Source organism: Nanorana parkeri, unplaced genomic scaffold (genome assembly GCF_000935625.1).
Source record: "Nanorana parkeri isolate BGI_ZX_2015 unplaced genomic scaffold, ASM93562v1 scaffold1003, whole genome shotgun sequence".
NCBI classification, from domain to species: Eukaryota; Metazoa; Chordata; class Amphibia; order Anura; family Dicroglossidae; genus Nanorana; species Nanorana parkeri.
In genome coordinates this window covers 577,924-599,587 of record NW_017307271.1, presented here as the reverse complement: position 1 = coordinate 599,587, position 21,664 = coordinate 577,924, and the positions used below count along the sequence as shown (strand labels likewise).

Sequence of the window (21,664 nt, the reverse complement as noted above, 5' to 3'; positions counted from 1 at the left end):
AGGGGCTACCCACGCACTGCTAGGGTTGACTGCTCATTTTTGTCCAGGGAGATTTTTACAGCAATTTTGCTTACCTGATCCCCGCACCCCTGGAGATTGGTACTCACCCCTTTCCCCCCTCTTCTGTAGTTGTAGCATGTTCCTCGGCAATCTCACATCTAGTACAGGGATACGGGCAGGGCCGACCCTATAATGACGCAGCCTGAGGTGTTTACCATAGATGGCCTGTTATTGGGTCACGTGGGGAAGGGGATGTGCATGTGTGCCTGCTGCCCCCTTTCCAGCCACAGCATCGCAGGTTGCTCAGAGCTCTTAGCAACCTATGACGCTCATGCCGGCATGGATTGGTAAGTAATAGTGCTTTAAAGAATCCCCCTAGATAAAAATAAGCAGTTAACCCTTGCAGAGGGGTAGCCTAACTGCAGGGGTAGGGTTTTTTTTTAAATCCGAAGATAGGCTTTAAGGAAAACAATGCAGCTCTAGCAGATTGAATGATATTAATCTGTTGGCTGTAAATCAGACCCATCTTGGTGAACTTGCCACATTGATGCACTCCTCCCTAGTAATGTTGTAGCCTATAGTCAAATCATTTAAGAGGTGCTATGTAATTGGCTAATATGAGATACTACACGTTGCAAATGATCATTGCACTTCCTTTCTGAATAAGTCTGAATTTGTTTTTACCGATCGCAAGTGAACTTTTTGCCTTGTTCTGTATTTACATTTATCTTTGTAGCATGATTTTTATAATACTGACAATGTTCCTAATGAAACAGTTCAATGCCAGAAATTGAAATCTTGTTTTTATACATCTAAATACTCTCCCGAGAGTTGACTGTGCTATATTCTATAGCAGCACTGTGGTTTCATGTATAAAATGAACCATCAGCATTTAGAATGCTCAGAATAGTAATTCTGTCTGAATTAGCCCCACAGCACTTATGCTATAGCAGATGCTTTGAGCATCCACAACAATTAGTAATTAAAACAAAACTGGCAATGTTGATTTGATTAAAAAGTTATGTTTATTAACAGTATTTTTCCATCTGTTTTGCATAATGAGGTGTTCTGTGCTGCTTTTCCTATAGCAGCGCATACTAAATATAACACGGTTTCTTTTTGTCTGCATTATTCAATGCAATGTATATCTAAATTTAAGACGATCTAGGCAGCATAAAAAATACCAGCAAACTCATATAGTATCAATGTGCTTTATATAATTATTGTGTGCTGCATCAGTACCTGAGCTGAATACTTACTTCTTAGCAGGTGAATTCAAGAAAAAAACAACTATTTGGCTGTCCTTTCATCATCTATATTGTTTGAATATACTATGCCACGGCAGTATTGTTCCTACATTGAAATGCTTGATTGCGTGGATACAAAAGACAACACTTTGGGATTCATTTATGACAGACTATGGGCATGGCACGTTGATAATGCACGAGCAATCAAATGATATGCTCACGGACTTTACTATGTCTTGTGACCTGCACGTACAGTATATACTGAGAAATGTGGTTTGCTGTGGAAGCAGGCCCGGATTCCCCACAAGGCCACCGAGGCCATGATATGCTCACGGACTTTACTATGTGCTTGTGACGTGCACGTACAGTATATACTGAGAAATGTGGTTTGCTGTGGAAAGGACGCATTGAACATGTCATATTCTGGTTTGTTATTCAGAAAACTGTAAAAAAAATCATTTTAAAAAGCGTTAGTGAGCCATATGCAGGGCATAGCACTACACATGCGCAAATCTTTGTGCAGAAGTTCAACTAGCTGGCATTAGTTGCTTAAAGGAGAACTATGGGGTCAGTGTTTTCCCCCATAGTTCTCCTTAGGGTAACGGGAGGACACAAACTAGCGTCCTACCGTTGCCCTAAGCTCAGTATACCGCGAGCTACAGCTCGCGGTATACTGAGACGCCGCAGCCGGAGCGGATCCCGACGTAGATGACGGGATCCACCCAGCTGCGTGAGTGACAGCTGGCTCTGCCTATCTAGAGGCAGAGCCAGCTGTACCCGCCCCCTCCCCTGTCCATTCCGCCAGTCAGCGCTGGCAGAATGGAGTGGGGAGAGGGGAATCCAGCCCCTCCCCCTGTCACGGCAGAGAGCCGTGACAGGATCGGGAGGTGCGCGAACCCGGTATGTGTTCGCTCACCTCCCGATCTACTGAGCCGACCTGTGACAGTCTCATTGTCACAGGTCGGCTAGAACTATGAGGTGAGTGAAAAGCACTCACCTCATAGTTCTCCTTTAACTTCACTAGCTGGCACTGGATATTCCAGTGATAAGCAACCCTAGCTATGCTGCCAGTATTCCTATGATGTTCAATACCGTATATCGTACGGTGTTTTTGTGATATGCAGTTTAATTCTAATGTAGTGAGCTAGTTAGAATAGTAATGCTTTTATTTATTTTTCAAAAAATGTTGACGCACTTTCCATAATGTACTTTGCAGGAATAGAGGGCATAAAAGCAGCATTATTTGAATGTGTGCTTTGGATCTCTTTTCCTGCTGCTTGATGTGATGCAATCTCCATTTCTTAAGACTACTGATCCCATAATGAATTGCTTCCAGCAATCAATGATGTTGTTACATTGTTCAGATATTGTTGTAGTTCAGAAGGCAAGACTTTATGAGTTGTGACTTCCCACCCCAAAAAATGGGGGTGAAAAAATGTGGGGTCCCCCTAAAATTCCATACCAGACCCTTGATCTGAGCATAGGCCTGGCATGGCCGGTAAGGGGGGGTATGAGGCAGCGCCCCTCCTACACCAGGCCTCATGCCCTCAGCACTGGGAGGGTGCTTCTCTAGGGTCGCCCCTGGAAAAGCACCTTGTCCCCGTGCCGATGTGGACAAGGGCCTCTTCCACACAACCCTGACCCAGTGGTTGTGTGAGTCTGCGGGCAACGCGGTTTATTTGCATCGGGGTACCCCTTTATTTAAGGGGGCACCCAGATGCCACCCCCCCTTGTGAATGACTAAGGGTTACTTGTACCCATTCACTAAAGGCCCTGGAAAAGCACCTTGTCCCCGTGCTGATGGGGACAAGGGCCTCTTCCCCACAATCCTGACCCGGTGGTTGTGTGAGTCTGCGGGCAAGGGGGCTTATTTGCATTGGTGTACCCCTTGCGCTGGAGGAACAGGAAGACATTGTCCACAGCAAATTGACGCACTTTCCATAATGTACTTTGCAGGAATAGAGGGCATAAAAGCAGCATTATTTGAATGTGTGCTTTGGATCTCTTTTCCTGCTGCTTGATGTGATGCAATCTCCATTTCTTAAGACTACTGATCCCATAATGAATTGCTTCCAGCAATCAATGATGTTGTTACATTGTTCAGATATTGTTGTAGTTCAGAAGGCAAGACTTTATGAGTTGTGACTCAAGGAAGTGCATATTCACAGGGATGAGTGAAATTGTGTCAGCACATTTAGGAAGTACATTCTATGGCCATCTGTAACAAGAACATTTGCAAACTTCAAAATCAATATGGTTATTAGGAGTAGGAAATTCAATATAGAAATACATATTTAGTTTTTGACTATAGATACACTTTAAGTCAGAAATCCATATGTGCATGCTTATTCCTAGTCAGTACTAAAGCAATAATGTAAAGAAATAATAACCAAGTATGTAGCATTTTCAGAATGGGAGGTCAGCAATGGCTGCCGCCATGCTTCTCTCATTACAGGTTTCCTTTAGCAACCTTTGCTTACAGCAGGTTTCCTTTAATCTTAAGTGCAGTACAAAGTAAAAGCAAACCAGTGAACACGGTATGTTCAGTGAAGACGTCCAAATGTATTATGCTTTTTTGGTTCATAACAAGAAATAGTCTTTGAACAATAATGCTAAAGGCAAGCAGCATCACTGATGTATACTGTACAAGCGTATTCTAAAACAGCCTTATATTGTTATCCAAGCATTTTGATTTCTACATATACCTACCTTCTATATTTAATCTAAATCATTTTACTGCTGTGGATGTGATAGATTCAGCCATTTAAAACTCTTACTAGGAAAGAGAAGGATTGCAGTTTCAGGCTTATTGTTTTATATGTAATTCCCAAGCATATTCTACTTGATACTATTGTAGCTGACAAATACTCCAGGGATTTATGGATCATACTTATTTTAATTCCCTTGTGTCTCTGGTTGAGAAATATTGCAATTGAAAAGCAGAGGCTACTTTACTGATAAACTGTTCTATAAATAAAATATCAAAACCATGTTGGAGCGGCTGAGCTGTATTTACACTGTGCCGGGTGTGTTATATGGGGGTGATGAGCAGCTTGCACTGGAGGAACGGGAAGACATTGTCCACAGCAAGGGATCAGACTCCAGATGTCCCTTTTCTTTAACAGGTTACAAAATCAAAGCGACCATCTGGTATCACTGGAAATCAGGACAGGTCACCGAGAGGCTGTATTAAACTCGAACTCCAGACACATAGCTATACACACTACAAACACATATATTATATACTGTATATATATATATATATAGATATATATGTAGATATATATCTATATATATATCTAAAGGTGTGTGTATATATATATATATATGTGTATACATATATATATATATTTGTCAAAGGATTTGTGATTTTAGCCAGACATCATTGTGATACTCCTCTAATCTAGGAAGATCATGCAGCTGTTTCCGAGTTTAGTATTACATCTTCCTGGATCAACTTTACTGCTTAAAGAGGAACATCACCCTACATAGGCAAAATGAGATTTATAATCCCTAATACTTTCCCCTGTATGATAATTTAAAAAAACATACTTACTATGGGGTCCAGCTCTGTCTTCCTTGCAGGTGAAGTTCTTTTTGGGCCGACTAGCTCTCATGTCACCATGTCATGAAAGGAGACCCGGCATAAAAACATACTTACTATGGGGTCCAGCTCTGTCTTCCTTGCAGGTAAAGTTCTTTTTGGGCCGATTAGCTCTCATGTCACCATGAAAGGAGACCCGGCACATGCACCAGATACCCTGCGAATGTGCAGACAGACCACTGGTTTCTGGCAGGTCTATGGGACCTGGCAGAGATCCATGGCATGTCTGCACAGACACATCACAGGTCTCTACTTGAGAAGCCTGGTGTGTCTACAAATGTTCCAGATGCCCCCTCAAATAGGCAAACACACCACAGTCCTATAGACCTGGCAGAGACACATGGCATGTCTGTGAGAGTGTGGATTCTGCATGTTCCCAGACACACCACGTGTCTCTGCCAGAGACCTGGTAGAGACCCAATGCATGTCTGCACATGCGCAACATTGCGTCAACTGCCTCCTGGGATGTATTATGTAGCACATATATTCCAAAAAAAGATTTTCTGATTATTTGGAATTATTTGTTAGAACAGCTTGGGACCTTGTTTAAGTTCGTAAATTGGCAGAGGGCCACAGCACATGATTATGGGGCTGCATTTGGCCCAAAAGTCATTTTATGATTCTTCTAGATATTTTACAGACATTAAAATGTATGTTAACCCTAAAATTAGTATTCAAGTTATGCATTCCTTTAGCAATAAACTATCTTGTACATTATGCTTCTTTTTCCATAAGACACAGTTTATTTAGTAGCAAATACCTGGTGAACCTGCCAGTCCGCCTCTTTTCCTGTTGCATGCGGAACTACCAGAGTCGCAGAGGTCGCGGCCGCGACCGGGCCCTTAAATTCGGCCACTTGGAGGGGGCCCAGGACAGGAGGAAGGGGCCCTTGGTGACCGCTGATTACCAGGATATTTATTATCCCGGTAACCGCTAATGTCAGTCCCGGGACCTCTTCCTCCTATCCTGGGCCCTACATGTTTCACGCTGCTCCCCTCACCTTGTTCCGGGCGCAGCGTGAAGCATCATCTAGCCGGGCAGCAGCCAATGATTGGGAGCGGTGTAATCCCCGCCCCTCATCACACAGAACAGCTGCCCAGTGCCGAATAGAGCTGCTGCGGACACGAAGGGGAAGACAGGGAGCTGGAAGCATGAAGGAAGGTGACATGGGGTCCGGGAGCGGAAAGCTGGGGACATGAAGGGGGAGATGATGGGGAGCTGGGGACATGAAAGAGGAGAGTGTTTTTTTTCCTTGTCTAAATTTTGTTTAAAAATAAAAAAAAAAATCTAATTTGTTTAGGGGGGGGGGGCCTTCATGTATTCTTGCATCGGGGCAATGAGGTCATTAGTTACGCCACTGCCAGCAAGATATGCTAACCTTCCTTTCGCTCCCCTGCTGCTCCATTAAACACCTGGTACAAGCTAAAAGTAACTCAAGTCATAGGTTACACGGGGCTCTGGCTTCTACCCATCTGGCAGTGCTGTTGCGTGGAATGAGTTACATGCAACTTTAAATACAAAATGACTGGGTGTTGCTCACGAAGGCAAGTACATTAAGAAAATATGAGTGTATGCTGCTGGGGAAGGAGGGATTCTTGCGAGCCTGGTGGTTCATTATTTTACTGTGGGTGTATAAGGTCTGGTTTATTGTATTTGTGTCATATTATGCCTGATGAAGGGGCCCTTCGTGGACTCAAAACATTGCTGTTTGTTTGACCATAATGTTGAGATGTCAATAAAGGCATTTCGGACAAAGATCCTTGGTGCGCTAGTGACATACTCTATGTCTGAGGCTAGGTTCACATATCGGCGATTGTGCACGATTGCACAAAGTGATTGCTGCACAGCCCTATTGATTTCATTGGGGTTATATCGCGGCAATAGCTGAAAAAGGTACATGTACCTCTTTTTGCTACATGCACCGTGCGTTTTTTTCAACGGATCGCCCTAGTGTGAACCTAGCCTAAAAGCCTGGGACACATTGGTGACATAGTGGCAGGCAGGGGGAACCACACTGGATGCAGTAGGGGGCGCATGCATCCGGTGTACTTGGAAGTGTCAGATGCTTAAAGTGACATTAAACTCATGAGTTAAATCTAATACTAATAACAAAACTGGACCTTATTTGTGTATCACTCAGCTGTAGATCCTCAAATCATCTCTGAATTCATACTGACACTGTCCTTCCTTCTGGAGGCAGGCTTCTTTTGTTCCCCATGGTGCATGTGTGTGTTGTAAAGTAGCCATCACTCCAAGCTCACTCCCGCCGATGGACTACAATGTCACATTTAGTTAGTTCATTTGTATTGAATTTATAGTCCATCACAGGAGTGAGCTTGGAGCGGTGGCTACTTTGCAACACCCACATGGACCATGGATGAACAAAAGTAGCCTCCCTCCAGAAGAAACGACAGTGTCAGCATGAATGCAGAGATGATTTCAGGATCTACAGCCGAGTGATACACAAATACGGTCCAGTTTTGTTAATAGTTAGGGTACTTGAATGCGTTTTTAAGATTTAACTCCTGAGTTTAGTGTCACTTTAAGATACCAGGAGACCGGTAGAGGATGTAGCTCTGCAAGAAATAAAAAAAATTGTAGTCACAGAGAGTGATAGAAATACATGATACATATTGGCTGCGGTGCCTTTGACTTCAATGCACCGCCACACCCCCTCCCGCTCCAGAACGAAGGGGGGAGTTTAAAGTGCGATTACAGTGCTTTCCAGCAGCTACCACTCTAGAACGCACCGCAATTGGTGTGAACTGGCCCTCAATGAGCTATTGCGTCCAGCAATAGTTCACTTTTAGAAGTGATCTGCTGCTGAACAGCTGAATGGGTCTCCATTGACCAGATCCAGAACCTCCAAGACAAAAAAGGGAAATTAATAAACAAAAAATAAAACAACTACATTTTATATATTTATTATTATATAAATGTACGGTATATCCTAAAATTAAATAAAAAGGTTCCCTCTCCAAATTAATGTTGTGATCAGGACCTGATCGAAAGCTCAGTGTTAATCTATGGGAGTCGGATGTAAACGGACCTGAATGGAGGTAATCAAATGTAAACTAACACATGTCCGCTTGCATCTGACTTCCCATAGACCTAACACGGGTCTGGTTTGTTCAGTTTTTTCCTGTACTACAGGATGGAGGAAAAAAATGAACAGACTCCAATGTCACAAGAGTGACATCCGTTCCATACTGCTCCAATCAGCAGGGGATCTATGCACTACCTTCTTCAACCCCACCCAACACATGAAATGGCAACCTAGGATTTTATAATGATGGACTACCCTTACACTTTACCTCTGTTGCATGGTTGCTGCCGGAGGCAGCCAAAATGTTTTCTGGGTTAGAGGGGATACTAGGGATTTTGAGGAAGCTCACCAATGTGACAACAAACACACACATATATCAAAAATGCTGTGAATCACTGAACCACTTATCACCTATAATCTGTGAAACTTGGAAAACTGGCTGGATTTGCGGTAAGTTCTGACTCAACCCCACTGTCTTGTATGATTGTGTTATCTTTATGTGGGGCAATGGACCATAAGGCTTCCTCATGTGTTGTTTTAAGGGCTCCTAGTCTCCAGCCCAAATGTGCTGTTTCAGATTTAAGACTGTCTATATCCTGCACGGGTTTGCCAGCCTTCCACAAGGCTGGCAAACCCCTCAAGGTTAGTTTGGTTTGAAGGCCTTCATATAAGTTTTAAGGTCCCAGTCAGGGTCATCATTATCAGCATCTGAGGTGGCATAGTCTGAGCCTAGAAACTTCAGAGATTCATGAGGGGAGAGGTTGCTCCCCTTGTCCAAAAAAGATAGGACCGAAGTGGCTGAGAATGTACCTCTCGGTTTGCTGCCTGCTTTTGGTCCCTCTGATCCAAAGAAAAGTAGTTTATGGCTCCTTTTCAGGGTTCAGGAGTGCACTGGGGTAGGGGAGAGTGCCTATTTGCTGGCCATATCAGTATCACACGTTATGGATGCAGAGTTAGATGGGTAGAGCAGGAGCCTAAGATAAGCACATCCGTATTCATGCATGTCCAAGCCACACACCCCTAGACGCAAGGTTTTAAACAAATTAGAATGAGTTCCACTTCAAATCACTAAGTATTTTAATGAGCTCCCAAAAGGTTCTTAATGGTTGCAAGTTATTAACAGCCTATTCTCTAATACAGGGCTATGCATTATCGTTGGACAATCCTGAAATGAATCCTTTAATTCCTGTGGTTTTACAAAATAGCAAAGACGTCCTTTTTGGAAATCTTCAAGAGATCTACGAATTTCACAAAAGGTATTCCAATTTCTATCATGGCGTCAGTTGTTTCGTTCAGAGTGACTTGTTCTGTTATTTTTCTTTTCTTTTTATATCATGTTATCATAAATATCTGAATATTTTATGTTACTGAATAAAGGTTTTAAAATTAGTTCATTTGGCCGTTTCCATTCAACAACAACAATGTTGAAGTATGACATGACAAGAAATTTGTAGGATCAGTATGAGGTTATCACGACCTCTCTTAATCTTTTTTTTTCTGAGCCATTACAGAATACCACAGTTTAAAGAACTCTAATAGCCCTTAAAAGCTGATCCAGCTGGGACTCATACAATTAAATAAAATATACATTGCCTGCAGCCTGTTCTGCAAAAACAGTTAAATATCACTGGCAATCAACAAAAAGGGTCACGAGGAACTCATAGGAGCTGAAGGCAAAACTTTTATTTTATTTTTTTTTAATTGTGGTGAGGTTTTAGAACCCTTGTCAGGTTTTTCTTGTTGCCTGTATCACCATTGTCACTGCTTAGATTGTGGGAAAGTTGTTGCAGGAAATAGAGGGAACTATTCCAATGGGGGGCACTTATTTTGATGACAGCTATATAAGAGTGGATTTATCTCACTTTGCAGATAATTGAGGTTTGATTGGATGATGGAAGTCAGCAGAGCTTTACCTCTCTTTTAAGATTCCCATACACTGGCCGAATTTCGGCCGGTTTTTAATGTACCAGCCGAAATTCACAGTGTGTTTGGGGCTGTCGGCTCCCTTTCAGCCGGCATTCCTTGATCGTGCGATCAGAGCCAGCAGCCAATGAGCTGCCCGCTCTGATCGGGTTTTCTGACAAGTGCCAGCAGGACCTGCCAGAATGCAGTGCAAACAGTGGCAATTCCTTGATCGACACGCTGTTTGTGTTAATGGAAAATCACGTACATTTCTTTTGTTCAGCCCGCGGGTTGAACAAAAGAAATTGACAGGGGTATGGCCAGCTTAACTATGCTGAAGAGAAAATCTCTGCAAAGTACAAATTCTCTTACAAAGTGAACCACCTATTTGTCTTTAGTAAATCAGCCCTTGTCCAACTTCATGTTGTGCATATAGGGCAGGAAGGGAGAATTGAGATCTCTCAAGTGGGACTAGGATGGCAAAAAAAACAGAAGTTTTAACCCTGCAATACCCTATCCAAATATGAAAATATGGTTTTCCTTAGATATATTTAATGGCTTCCCATTGCAACTCTCCTTTTAATGAATTAATAAATAAAAAATTGGTTATTTGCTTATGGTGACTTCACAATTACTACTGGAACCATTTATGTTTTTTTTTTCCAGTAATGATTTTTTTTCCGCAAACATCCCTATTTTCTGAACCCTGCAGGATGTGTAGACTTCAAGCAAAACTCATAGTGTGTTCCAAATTTACATCTTATGGCAGGGGTGGGCAACTCCGGCCCTCCAACTGTTCTGGAACTACAAGTCCAATGAGGTATTGCAAGACTGGCAGAAGTTACAGGCGTGACTCACAGAAGCAGAGGCATGTTGGGATATGCAGTTAAAGCACAGCTGGAGGGCCAGAGTTGCCCACCCCTGCCTTAGTGGGCAGGCTCTGTTAGTCTAACGAAATCTAGTTACTGCCTTTAGTGCACCTCATAAGCTGACAGCTGACCGACTCTTGCTCAGAGTGCTTTTACTAACTGCAGCAATTGTGAAAAGACGGCAAAGGCCTCTCCCTGCAAAGCTCTCAAAGGAGAGATCATGTACAACTGCCTTCTAACAAGTAATAAAAACATATTTTTTCTACCTAGTTTCTCAAAGCATGTACATCAATAATGTCAATGTATTTCTTACAGTTAATGTTCATTACAGTGAAGCAATATTGGTTTTGGGTTTATTTAATTTTTTTCAAGTTTATACATTTGTAAACTGTTTATATTATTTTGTATTATCTATAAAGAAGTTTTATTTTACAGATACCTGTTTTATACAGGATGTACCTGTGACAGTGCTACAGAGCACAAATCAGGGGGAAGGACTCACTCCTCTGATCCATTCAGCTGTAGGTTTAATTTGTGTTTCATCTATTAACTTTAAAAGGAGGCTTTTTCTACCAAAGCAGTTAAAGCAGAACTCTGCAGAAAACTTTTAATAACCCTTGCAGTGGGGCTACCTGTGCACTGCAAGGGTTAACTGCTCATTTGTATCTAGTGAAGAAAATAACAAAGCTATACTCACATGATCTTCAGAGCCGGCCGACTGTGACAGCGCTCACTCCAGCCTGTCTCTTCCACTGCTGCAACAATAGTATGTCCCTTGGCGTTCGCACGTCCTATACACTGTGTATAGAATGTGATCACTCAGGGACCTTAGACCAGTGCTCCCCAACCTTTTTATCACCGCGGACCGGTCAACGTTTGATAATTTTACCGTGGCCCGCTGAGGGGGGGACTTTGATTGTTTATATTTTAGATTGTTTTGATTTAATAATTTTAATTTAATTGTATTTAAATATGCCTTCAAAATAAAATGCAGTTACACCAAAAAATGAAAGCGTTGGAATTCTTCACCTATTCCACCACCGAAAAACTGGGCAAGATTACGTTAAAATGTGTGACCACGTCACTAGTCACACATTCTAACGTAGTCTCAAACTTTGATAGATCACATGCCTACCTGTAATCATTTAATCAGAGAAATAGATTATCATAGGGAACATTACAGTGTAATATTCCCCATTATAATCCCCTTGTCTAATTACAAGAAAAAGCATGAAATAGCTGTACACAACTACTATCCCCCCCGCCCCCCGCCACATATCTATGACCCCTTTACAACCCCCCATCCACATATCTATTAGGCCTCATTCACACACGAATCGGCCTGCACGTACAGCTCCGTGCTGCGTGTGGGGCCGTACCAAGTAGCTGCCGGGAAGGACAGGTGCTGCGTGTGATTAGAACGCAGCCCCCGTCCTTCTCTATGGGGCTACGCGGGTGATCGTATCCATACGCCTGCATCCTCATGACACAGTCTGTGTTACTGATTAGCCTAGAAAAAAAGTGTTTCATTAAATCAATATGCCCTGAAAAGCAGAACAACATACTCATTCTTCAACATCCCAAATTAGGGGCATAACTACAAATTAGGGGGCTCATAACAAAACTGTGAACTCCCTTCGCCTGGCTGGCAGTGTCAACTGTGACATTATTTGTCATTGATCTTAACAGTATGTATCAAGGACAGGCAGCAGGAGAGCTGTCAGCATAGTCAGTCCCCTACTAGTACAAAGTTATGGTAACACTAAAGTTAATAACAACCATAATGGTATTTTATATTATATTAAAACCCTTGCAGTGGTAGCCCCACTGAAAGGGTTACGATTTCATTTGCCCAGAGTTTTTCTTTCTTACTCTTGCACACACTTCCTCTTCAACACTAATACAAACTTCTTTAAAGACGAACTCTGGGCAAAATTTGTATTAACCCCGCACTGCAAGGGTTCACTGCTCATCTACAGTATGTCTAAAAAAAAAAGTTATATGCACCCGAACTGCTGAGCCGGCTCCCTGCTTCTCTGAAGCCTCTCTCTTCCTTTGCTGCAGCATTGGAATGTTCCTCTGCATCCTCATGCCTATACATTGTGTATAGAATATCATGATTTATGGGACCTTAGATCACTGCAGAGGAGGGGGAGTGAGGCTGGAAGGATCATTCTAATGCTGGGCACACACCTTACAACCATCGCAAGACTTTTGTCTTGCGATGGTTGTAAGGTAATTAAAAAAACGTACGATCTGCCCATCTTGGACAGGCAGATCGTACTTGCGACGTGCGGCCCGTGCGGCATTTATCTTACGAACATGCCACACACACGCCGACAATCGTACGATTCTCGGCGGGTTTTCGAACATGTTCCTAAGATAAAAGTCGTGCGACCTTACAGTAGCAAAGGTCGCACACCTTCCACACACCTTGCGATAATCGTACAATTGCGGGAATTCCCGCGATTATCGTACGATTATCACAAGGTGTGTGGGCACCTTAAGAGGGAGCTGGATCCTAGGATTGAGTATAACTTTTTTTAGCACCTAGTCAAAAATGAGCAGTAAACTATTTCAGTGCGGGGTAGCGGAATTTTGCATGTTTCTTTGTATATCTGTGTTTGCAACCTGAAAATGCAGAGTGTTTTTGTATATATTTTCTTTCTTTCCTTCTTTTTTGTACAGTACATACTGTACTGTATGCGTAGAGAGGGAGGGAGTTTCACATAGACTGGAAGGGATAAAGTGTCTGTCAGGTTTTTATGGCAGTCTGCATCCCTGTTTATGCAAATTTTCCCTCACTTCCTGTCAGGACAAAAATACATTTTTAGTAGAGTAAGGAAGTCTTGGCACTTCTGACAATGTTTTAATTGTTGTTGGTGCCTTTCTGTCCCACTTATTACTTGTAAGGGTATCACAGAGACAAGAAGTGAGGGAATATTTCCTCAATGAGATCATAGACAGAAAAAAAAACTGACAAAAATGTTAACTCTTTCCAAAACTAAAAAAAAATAATTGTGGCTGGAGTCAGTTTAAGCCAAAGGCATTATCACTGATTCATTAGTGTTTAAAATCTTTTTTTAAACTTATTTTTTCCAGAACTTTTCTTAAAGAACTGGAGAATTGTACTGAAGATACTGATTCACTTGGAAGATGTTTTCTGAAAAGGGTAAGATATCTGTCTTCTAATTAATTTACAGTCTAAAGCTGCCAAATGATTTTAGAGGGTAGTCGTCTGTGCCAGGTACATAACAGAAACGTACAGGGTTGGCTTTGCCAACATACAGGTTTATGTCAATGCAATAGAAAAGGAGAAGGAAGAGAGTAGCTCAGCCCACCCTGAAGAAGTCCACTGGACAGTAGACAGAACGCTTTGCAAGCTTAATAGCCCTCAAGCAAGTGTTACCAAGTGACGCTTGGTGCTGTCTGCACCATTTGAATAGCATGGTACATAAATATGTCTTTCCACAAACTGGTAACTAACATGATTAATGTGCAAGGTGTGAGCATGACCTCGGTTCAAGGATGACCCAGAAGAGCAGGATCCACTTGCCACCCCAGCACAAGGATTGGAATATTGCACCGAAAACTCCACCATAATGCCATCATTAACTGGTGGGTGTACACTGTGCAGGCAGTAAAAAAATGTGAGCTGGAAAGCAAATCCATCTCAGTCAGTTTTTGAATGCTTTTTAGATATTATAGGGATGCCAAGGTCTGAATAACATTTATTGATATCATTCAGTTAATCAATGCAGCTGATGCCTTTTCAACTGCTGCACTATGGATGTATTGCCATTATAGCATTCACAGTGTGATGATCTTCTGGTCCTCACTGGTACACTTAGTGGTTCCCCATGCCAACCTCTACATCACTACAGAACACAGTAGATTGAAATTCTCAGAAGGGTCATTTTTTAAAAATCTGGCATATGCACAGGGAGAGGTAAGTATTTACTTCTTTTTAGTTAGTCAGGTCTACTTACTGTAGGCTCCTCTTGTGCCCATGCTGCTTACAGCAGATTTTGTAACAGAGATACAGTGACACTATAGAGAGTCAGGTTTTTTTTTTTACTAACCTCTCCACTTTTGTAGCAATAGTAGCCAAAGGAAACACAGAAGGTTTCATAACCCTCCTGCTGCTACCAATGACCTAGAGTGCTAGATTGTTTACTTGCAGTGCAACCTTAAACATCCTGAACACTACTAGAGGCAAGCAAGCAGGTAGGACAAACATAAATTAAATATGGCTACAAGCTTTTCTAAATAAACAGGTTCTTTGTCCTCTAATCCTTACTATTTTGTCTAGTAACTGGCATAGCATAGCAACGTCTTTGTCCATTTTATCCTTTAGACGAGCTGTAAAGTAGTCAAAAAACATAATATAGTACATGTTGTCAAAAAAGTGTCTAAGAGAATGCCGTTATATCAAATTTTTATTTTGTCAATAACCTACTGTTCAATGGGTAAAAACAATGGTTTCCAGGTGCGAATAGACTCAATCTATTCCAAAGGCTAAGCATTAAGTGGTGTTGTATATGAATTACAACAATGTACTTTTAATGTAAAACTTTTTTTGTCAGTTTAAGATCATACAATAGATTTTCTGTAGTTTAAAAGTGAAAATTTTCATACCCCTATTCCTAATCTCTATTTTCATGCCCTTTTTCTACATTAAATATTTGACATTATTTGGCCTATTTCTGACTGATGTGATTGATTTTTGACAAAATCAATGTGTCATTTTGACATCCCCCCCCCGACCGCTCCATGTCAGCAAACAAATGGGATGGCTCCGCCTCCCTACCGATCTGATAGGCTCTTAACTCTTAAAAATTACACCCCCAGCAGCATCCAGCTCATTCTACACGTGGCATCTCCCCCTCGTGGGCGGTCTATAATTTTGTGTCACCTGAGACTATATGTAAAGCGGCCACATGGTCCTCGGTGCATACATTACATTCATGAAACATTACTGTGTCGAGCCCGCTGCGTTAACTACAGTTGGCTTTAGACACAGTGTTATTTCCTTGGTTCTGTTTGAGATTAAAAGCAGCATTTTTTTGGCATTACCCGCCCGTGTGTTTGGTCTAGTTATTTCTTCTTTGTGTGCTGACATGGAGCAGTCGGGGAAAACAGGACAATTGTATTTCATACTTACCGCAATTTTCCTTTCCTGACCACTCCATGGCAGCACATGGTTCCCGCCCAGCCGGAGTGCTTGTGACGTAATGCTGGATGCTGCTGGGGGTGTCATTTTTAAGAGTTAAGAGCCTATCAGATTGGAAGGGAGGCAGAGCCGTCCCATGTGTGTGCTGCCATGGAGCGGTCAGGAAAGGAAAATTGTGGTAAGTATGAAATATAATTTTCCTGTTTTGCTTTCTGATTCTTTTTATATCAAGGAGAGAAGCTAGTGTAAAACAGGGCAAAATAAAGTATAGCCAACCAAGAATAAATTACCTGTTAAACCCCTTAATGTGGCAGATTCAAAGTTGTTATACAGTAAATGAAAAATGCAGGTCATAACAATCCCACTTTTTGCTATAAGGAAAAACAATCTGAATGTGTGTAACCAATGGTTAAGCAGAGACAACAAATGTCAACAAATAAAATGGTATTTATCTCTAAAAATTTGATGTGTTATGTGGTATGCATTATACACATGACGTGATGTACCTGATTTGAGTCTGAGGTGACAAGAAGAACCTTCCTTTGCAGCACGGGTCTGAGCGCCCCTGAGAGTGTAACAGGGCCAAACAGACTTTGTGAGGCACGGGTCCCACTGGGTAGAAATACTGGAGACACCAGAGTAAAGCACCAAGCAGGTAGTCAGCCAGAAGCATGCAGGATATCAGGAATTCAGAGAAGCAGAGTCAGAGCCGAGCTGGGTCAGGCGAGCTGTGCAGTACAGAATCAGAAGACGGAAGCTGGAAGCAGGAGATCAAGCCGTGCAGGATAAATGGTTCCAAATCAGCAGGCAGAGAGCAGCAGAGTCAGAGGATCAAGCCGGGTCAGATACAGGAACATTCAGGAATCAGGAATCAATGCTAGACACTAGCTGAAGAACTCTCAGCACTGAGTGCTTGCAGGATGCAAGTTTAAATAGGCCCTTTTCTGCCATGATTAGACGTGAGCACGTGCACGCCAATCTGCGTGAGTGCCATTGCGTGTGAACACATGCATCAGGGTCCGAGCGCATGCGCACGATTATGACTATTACTAGCACGAAACCATTGCACATGTGCAATGGCTCTCACAGTACCAATTCTGATTGCTTGCTGGGCTTCCCTGACCATGACACTGTAATTTCTGCAATATACATTCTAATGCGTAACATATTATTTTTTCATATAGAAGGAAGACCTTCAAATTTATGAAAAATACTGCCAAAATAAACCAAGATCAGAAGCCCTATGGAGGCAGTGTGCTGAAAGCATTTTTTTCCAGGTAAGTGACAATCATATCCTATGTGGTTATCAAGGCCGGACGTAAGGGGAATCTAACCAGGACAAAAGTAGCAATTAAATCACTTTTTTAGTAGCACCAGGAAGGGTTGGTCTGTGCTCCAAAAGGAAGATTCCCCTCACTTTCGGTGTGGTCATCAAAATAGTAATTGTGGAAAATCATGTTAACAAGAACACAAAGAGCAAATGAACACCGGACACAGATTCTAGTTTTTACTCACCCTCTCAAAACTACAAAATAAATGTTTTTGGTTCCAGTGTAATAGTTTTAATGTACAGATCTATCCAGCTCTGGCATTAAAAACTGCTTAACATTTTCTGTTTAAACTGAAGTCCAGCTCTGTCTACAGCTGTCTGCTATAAAATATAAAAGTTATTACCACTTAAATACTTTGCAGATTAGGGTGTGTGAGAATAAATGCCCTCATAACTTCTCACTGCCAGATTAAAATATTGCTGTCCACTTGTCATTAAAAAAGCTGAAGCTGTTGTACAGTAAAGATTCCCATATACTGTACATATACTGTACATATACATATACTGTACATAACATTGGGTACTTTTAGATGTAATCCACTGCTAATCATGCAATCTGTGATTTCAGATTTTGTGGCTCACATATTTGCTGGAAAACATGATTGAATGAGGATCAGTGGGTATACAACACCACATTTGTTATTGTCCTCTACATCTGAACATTTGACATGGGTATCTAATGTGCAGATTGATCAGATGTGGCCATCAGTTTGAATGCTAATATCTATTAAAGACTGGGTGTCATAGCCATATGGGTATTATTAGAAATGCAAGCGAAGACTGGTGTCATGGTTCCCTACTTTAAAGCTATTATAGTCATGATCAGAATGATTTGCCATCACAAAAGGCCAAAGCTCAGTGGCAAAGCCTGAGGAGCGGGTTGTTGGCTATACTTGTCTAATCTCATTTAAATAGTAGGTCCAACAGATGGAACATTGTTAAGTGATCAAGGTATATGTTGTAGGATTATGCATGGTCATTTAAAGTAATGTAAGGGCTATGTTACTGGATTCAGCTAGGGGATTACTTAAAGGTTAAAGGCTGCTTTAAGTGTATCTAAATTCTGCCTCACACCCAATTTTTTACATATAGAGTCTCTTAAACGGGGATAAACACAACATAATGATCTAAGATGGCATTTTTTCTGGTAGGAGTCTCCACCATCTGGTCCATGAAATTGTCGCGCAACATGTTTAGAAATCGCCCCGCCTTTGCCGAACCCGAAGTTCCATTGGCCCAATTGATGTCTGGGTAATTGAAGTCACCCATCACGACTACATTGCCCTCTCTTCCAGCTATTCCTATCTGTGTGACAAAGGTTCTAACCCTTTCCCATGCTATTCAAAACTATAGATACAATTTAACTGACTATCAATCCAAGTTAGCATGTGCTTGCCTGCCTATCCTGTGTGTTTTCTGCAAGCTGTATCTGATATTGGTGCCAGACATGTGGCCCTGAATGCCTTTGATTTGGCTGTCACTAAACTATATGAAATAAATACGATTGCAATTGCATTCACAATCAACCCTGTTATTTCTTAAGGCAGTGGAACAAAATGTTTTCTTTTGTTTGCTTTTTGTAATAAATATTGCAGATTGTAGCGCACAATTTGGATAGGTCTTGGGGTAGGAATATATTTTGAACTTGTAGAGGGGAGAAGTACCTGAGTTCCATTTTGGTTATTTTGTGCCTGATTTACTAGTTATAATAATTTTTGGGATGTTGAACAAATGCGTCACAGTTTGTTTGTTTGTTTTTGTCATGGAATGGAATTAATAGGGCACATGTTCATATATAGTACAAATTAAAGTTACCGTATTTGCTTAACACATTTTAAAATTTACCAGGCTATCACATCCTTTGTTAAAATATTGCCAAACCAACTCTCAACAAATGAATGGTTGAACATAGGAGGGTAAATTCTACAGGTCAACAAGTCAAGGCCGTTTTCCTACACCTTAAAGAAAAGGGAACTAGTTTGCAAGAGGCGTGAAAGAGGCCGTTTATGTCAAACTGTAACAACCATCCCTTAACAGGGGTGGGGGCCATCATCTATCTTAATCTGGTCACATGTTACAATCTGGTTGTACAATCTACATACAAACCCCTTTAGATTGACCAAAAACTGTGTATTGTTAGGACCTACTCAGCTAATCTGTTCAAATATATATCCAAACATGCAGTCTCTCAATCTAGATACCTTTACATATTTCTTGCTAAATCTAAATGACCTAGTATGGAGAGTGAGGGTCTTCATGATCAAATACCTGGGTAGGTCCTCACACTCAGATTAACACACCTAAAACTAAATGCATGCACAAGAGCGTACCCATAAACCATGATAAACTGCTTGCAATCCTTTCCCAAGAAGGTATATTTGCTAAATGTGTCAGACTTGTAGCATGGGTACCTATATGATGAATGACCAGGAGTTTGAGATAACAGTTAGCGCTGAAGTGCTAAACTCTGAATGTTTAATCAGTCAGATGGAAAAAGATGGCATTTGTAGCATCATCATATACCATGGTGTAGTAACATGGTTCTTAGCAGAGGAAAAGTACTACACGTGGCTGACCACAAAAGAAAAATTACAGATGCAACTGTAAGCTATTCAGAAAAAAAGTAGGAACAATAAACTATTAAATATTTGACTTGCACATAGAATGTTTAATGTATAAAATGTTAAAGGAGAACTATGGGGTTAGGGCTTTTCACCATAGTTCTCCTAAGGGTAACGGGAGGCCACAAATTAGCGCCCTCCCGTCACCCAAAACTCAGTATACAGTGCTACAGCTCGCGGTATACCGAGACGCCGCAGCCGGAACGGATCCCAACAATTGTGTCTGGATCCACCCAGCTTGGTGAGTGACAGCTTGCTCTGCCTATCTAGAGGCAGAGCCAGCTGTACCCGCCCCCTCCCCCGTTCGTTCCTCCAGTTAGCGCTGGAGAATCGGACAGTGGAGGGGGAATCCAGTCCCTCCCCTGTCACGGCTCTCTGCCGGCACATGATCGAGAAGTAAGCCAGCGCCGGTATGTGTTTGCTCACTTCCCGTTCTACTGAGCCGACCTGTGACAGTTTCATTGTCACAAGTCGGCTCAGATTATGAGGCTGAGTGAAAATCACTCACCTCATAATTCTCCTTTAAGTAAAAACAAACAAATTCCTGAGTTTAAAGTAACTTTTTTCCCAATATATACAGTTCCATAGATAAAACTACCGGTGTAAAAAAGGATCATTAGAGATTTGAATTCAAGCAAATTTACCTTTTGCTAAAGTGTACACAACACTTGGTCATTATCCACTGAATGGTTTATGATAAAATGCTGATCTAATCTCATTTTCTCAAAGGAATGTCAACGAAAATTGGATCACAAACTTTCTTTGGATGCCTATCTCTTGAAACCGGTCCAGAGAATCACAAAGTATCAGCTGCTTTTGAAGGTAATATTTGATAGTTTTACTTACATTTTATGCCAATATTTAAAAATGTTTTTTTAACTTATATACTAAGACAATGCAAACAGCAGTGATGGCCTAGAATTTTGCACAAATGATCACTCAGAAAAATAAAGATAAATGCTTATTGGTTGTTATGGTGACTGTGCTTTGCACACTGCTTTTAGTCTTTATAAAATCCATATTATTCCATGTTAAACTCCAACCAAAACCTTTTTCAGTTTACATACAGCAGAAAGAGAATTCAAACTTCTAGAGTTTTTACTACTGTCCTGCACTGAGATTTCCCTTCACTTTCTGTACCAAAGGCAGATGTCACTCAGACAGGTGTTCCGTTTAGAAGGTTCCCCCTTCTCTGATGACAGCTTTCAGAAGAGGGATTTCCCTACTAGGACATGAAGTGAAGAGGAATCTACCCAGGAGGAATACAAACAACATTAAAAAAATTTACAGAAGTTGTTATGTTTCCCATTGTTTTCAAAAACTACGTAAACATTTTAGTTAGGGTCAGTCAAAGCTTCAATAAATACCTGGCGTTAGTGGTCTTTTTGCAGAGATCTAACAGCCCTTCACCCCCTCTCCCAAGATTGGACCTCATTGGACCAGAGCAAACAAAGCTTTTTTTGTTAACTTCTGTAGAGAAGGTATGAAGTAGAACCTTCACCTCCTGTCCCAGTGACCGCTGATGGAGTGGGAGGAAATGAATGAGTAACTTTCTCTGTAAAGCTATAGATTAAGAGGTCAGTTTAGTCGTATGTAAGGGTTCCTATTCTGCCTATTTTATTATGCTCTGTAATTAAGATTGATCTCAATTACCTGGTTATTTGTATATATATTATATGTGCTCACTGTGCCTCAACTGGAAACATTAACTAAACAGATTTCTATGGAATCAGCATTGGGAATATGGCTTGAAGAAAGATATTTTTTATGACTACATCCTGAGTGTGGTTGCCATAGGAGATTTTTCCAGAGAACTATTAGAAATTATAATTTGAGGTCCTGCTATACAGCGACTGTTCACTAATTGGCGCT

General features: G+C 41.4%; 1 protein-coding gene across 1 annotated transcript in view; it reads left to right on the top strand.

The window, feature by feature from the left end:
• The first annotated feature begins 9,054 nt into the window (after positions 1–9,054).
• Positions 9,055–21,664, top strand: part of MCF2L2 (MCF.2 cell line derived transforming sequence-like 2) — a 66,839-nt gene continuing 54,229 nt past the window's right edge. Inside the window, exons 1-4 of the mRNA XM_018567060.1 lie at positions 9,055–9,153; positions 13,771–13,840; positions 17,026–17,118; positions 20,522–20,614. Coding sequence (XP_018422562.1) covers positions 9,068–9,153; positions 13,771–13,840; positions 17,026–17,118; positions 20,522–20,614 — 342 coding nt within the window. The 5' untranslated portion in view covers positions 9,055–9,067. The remainder of the gene's footprint in view (positions 9,154–13,770; positions 13,841–17,025; positions 17,119–20,521; positions 20,615–21,664) is intronic.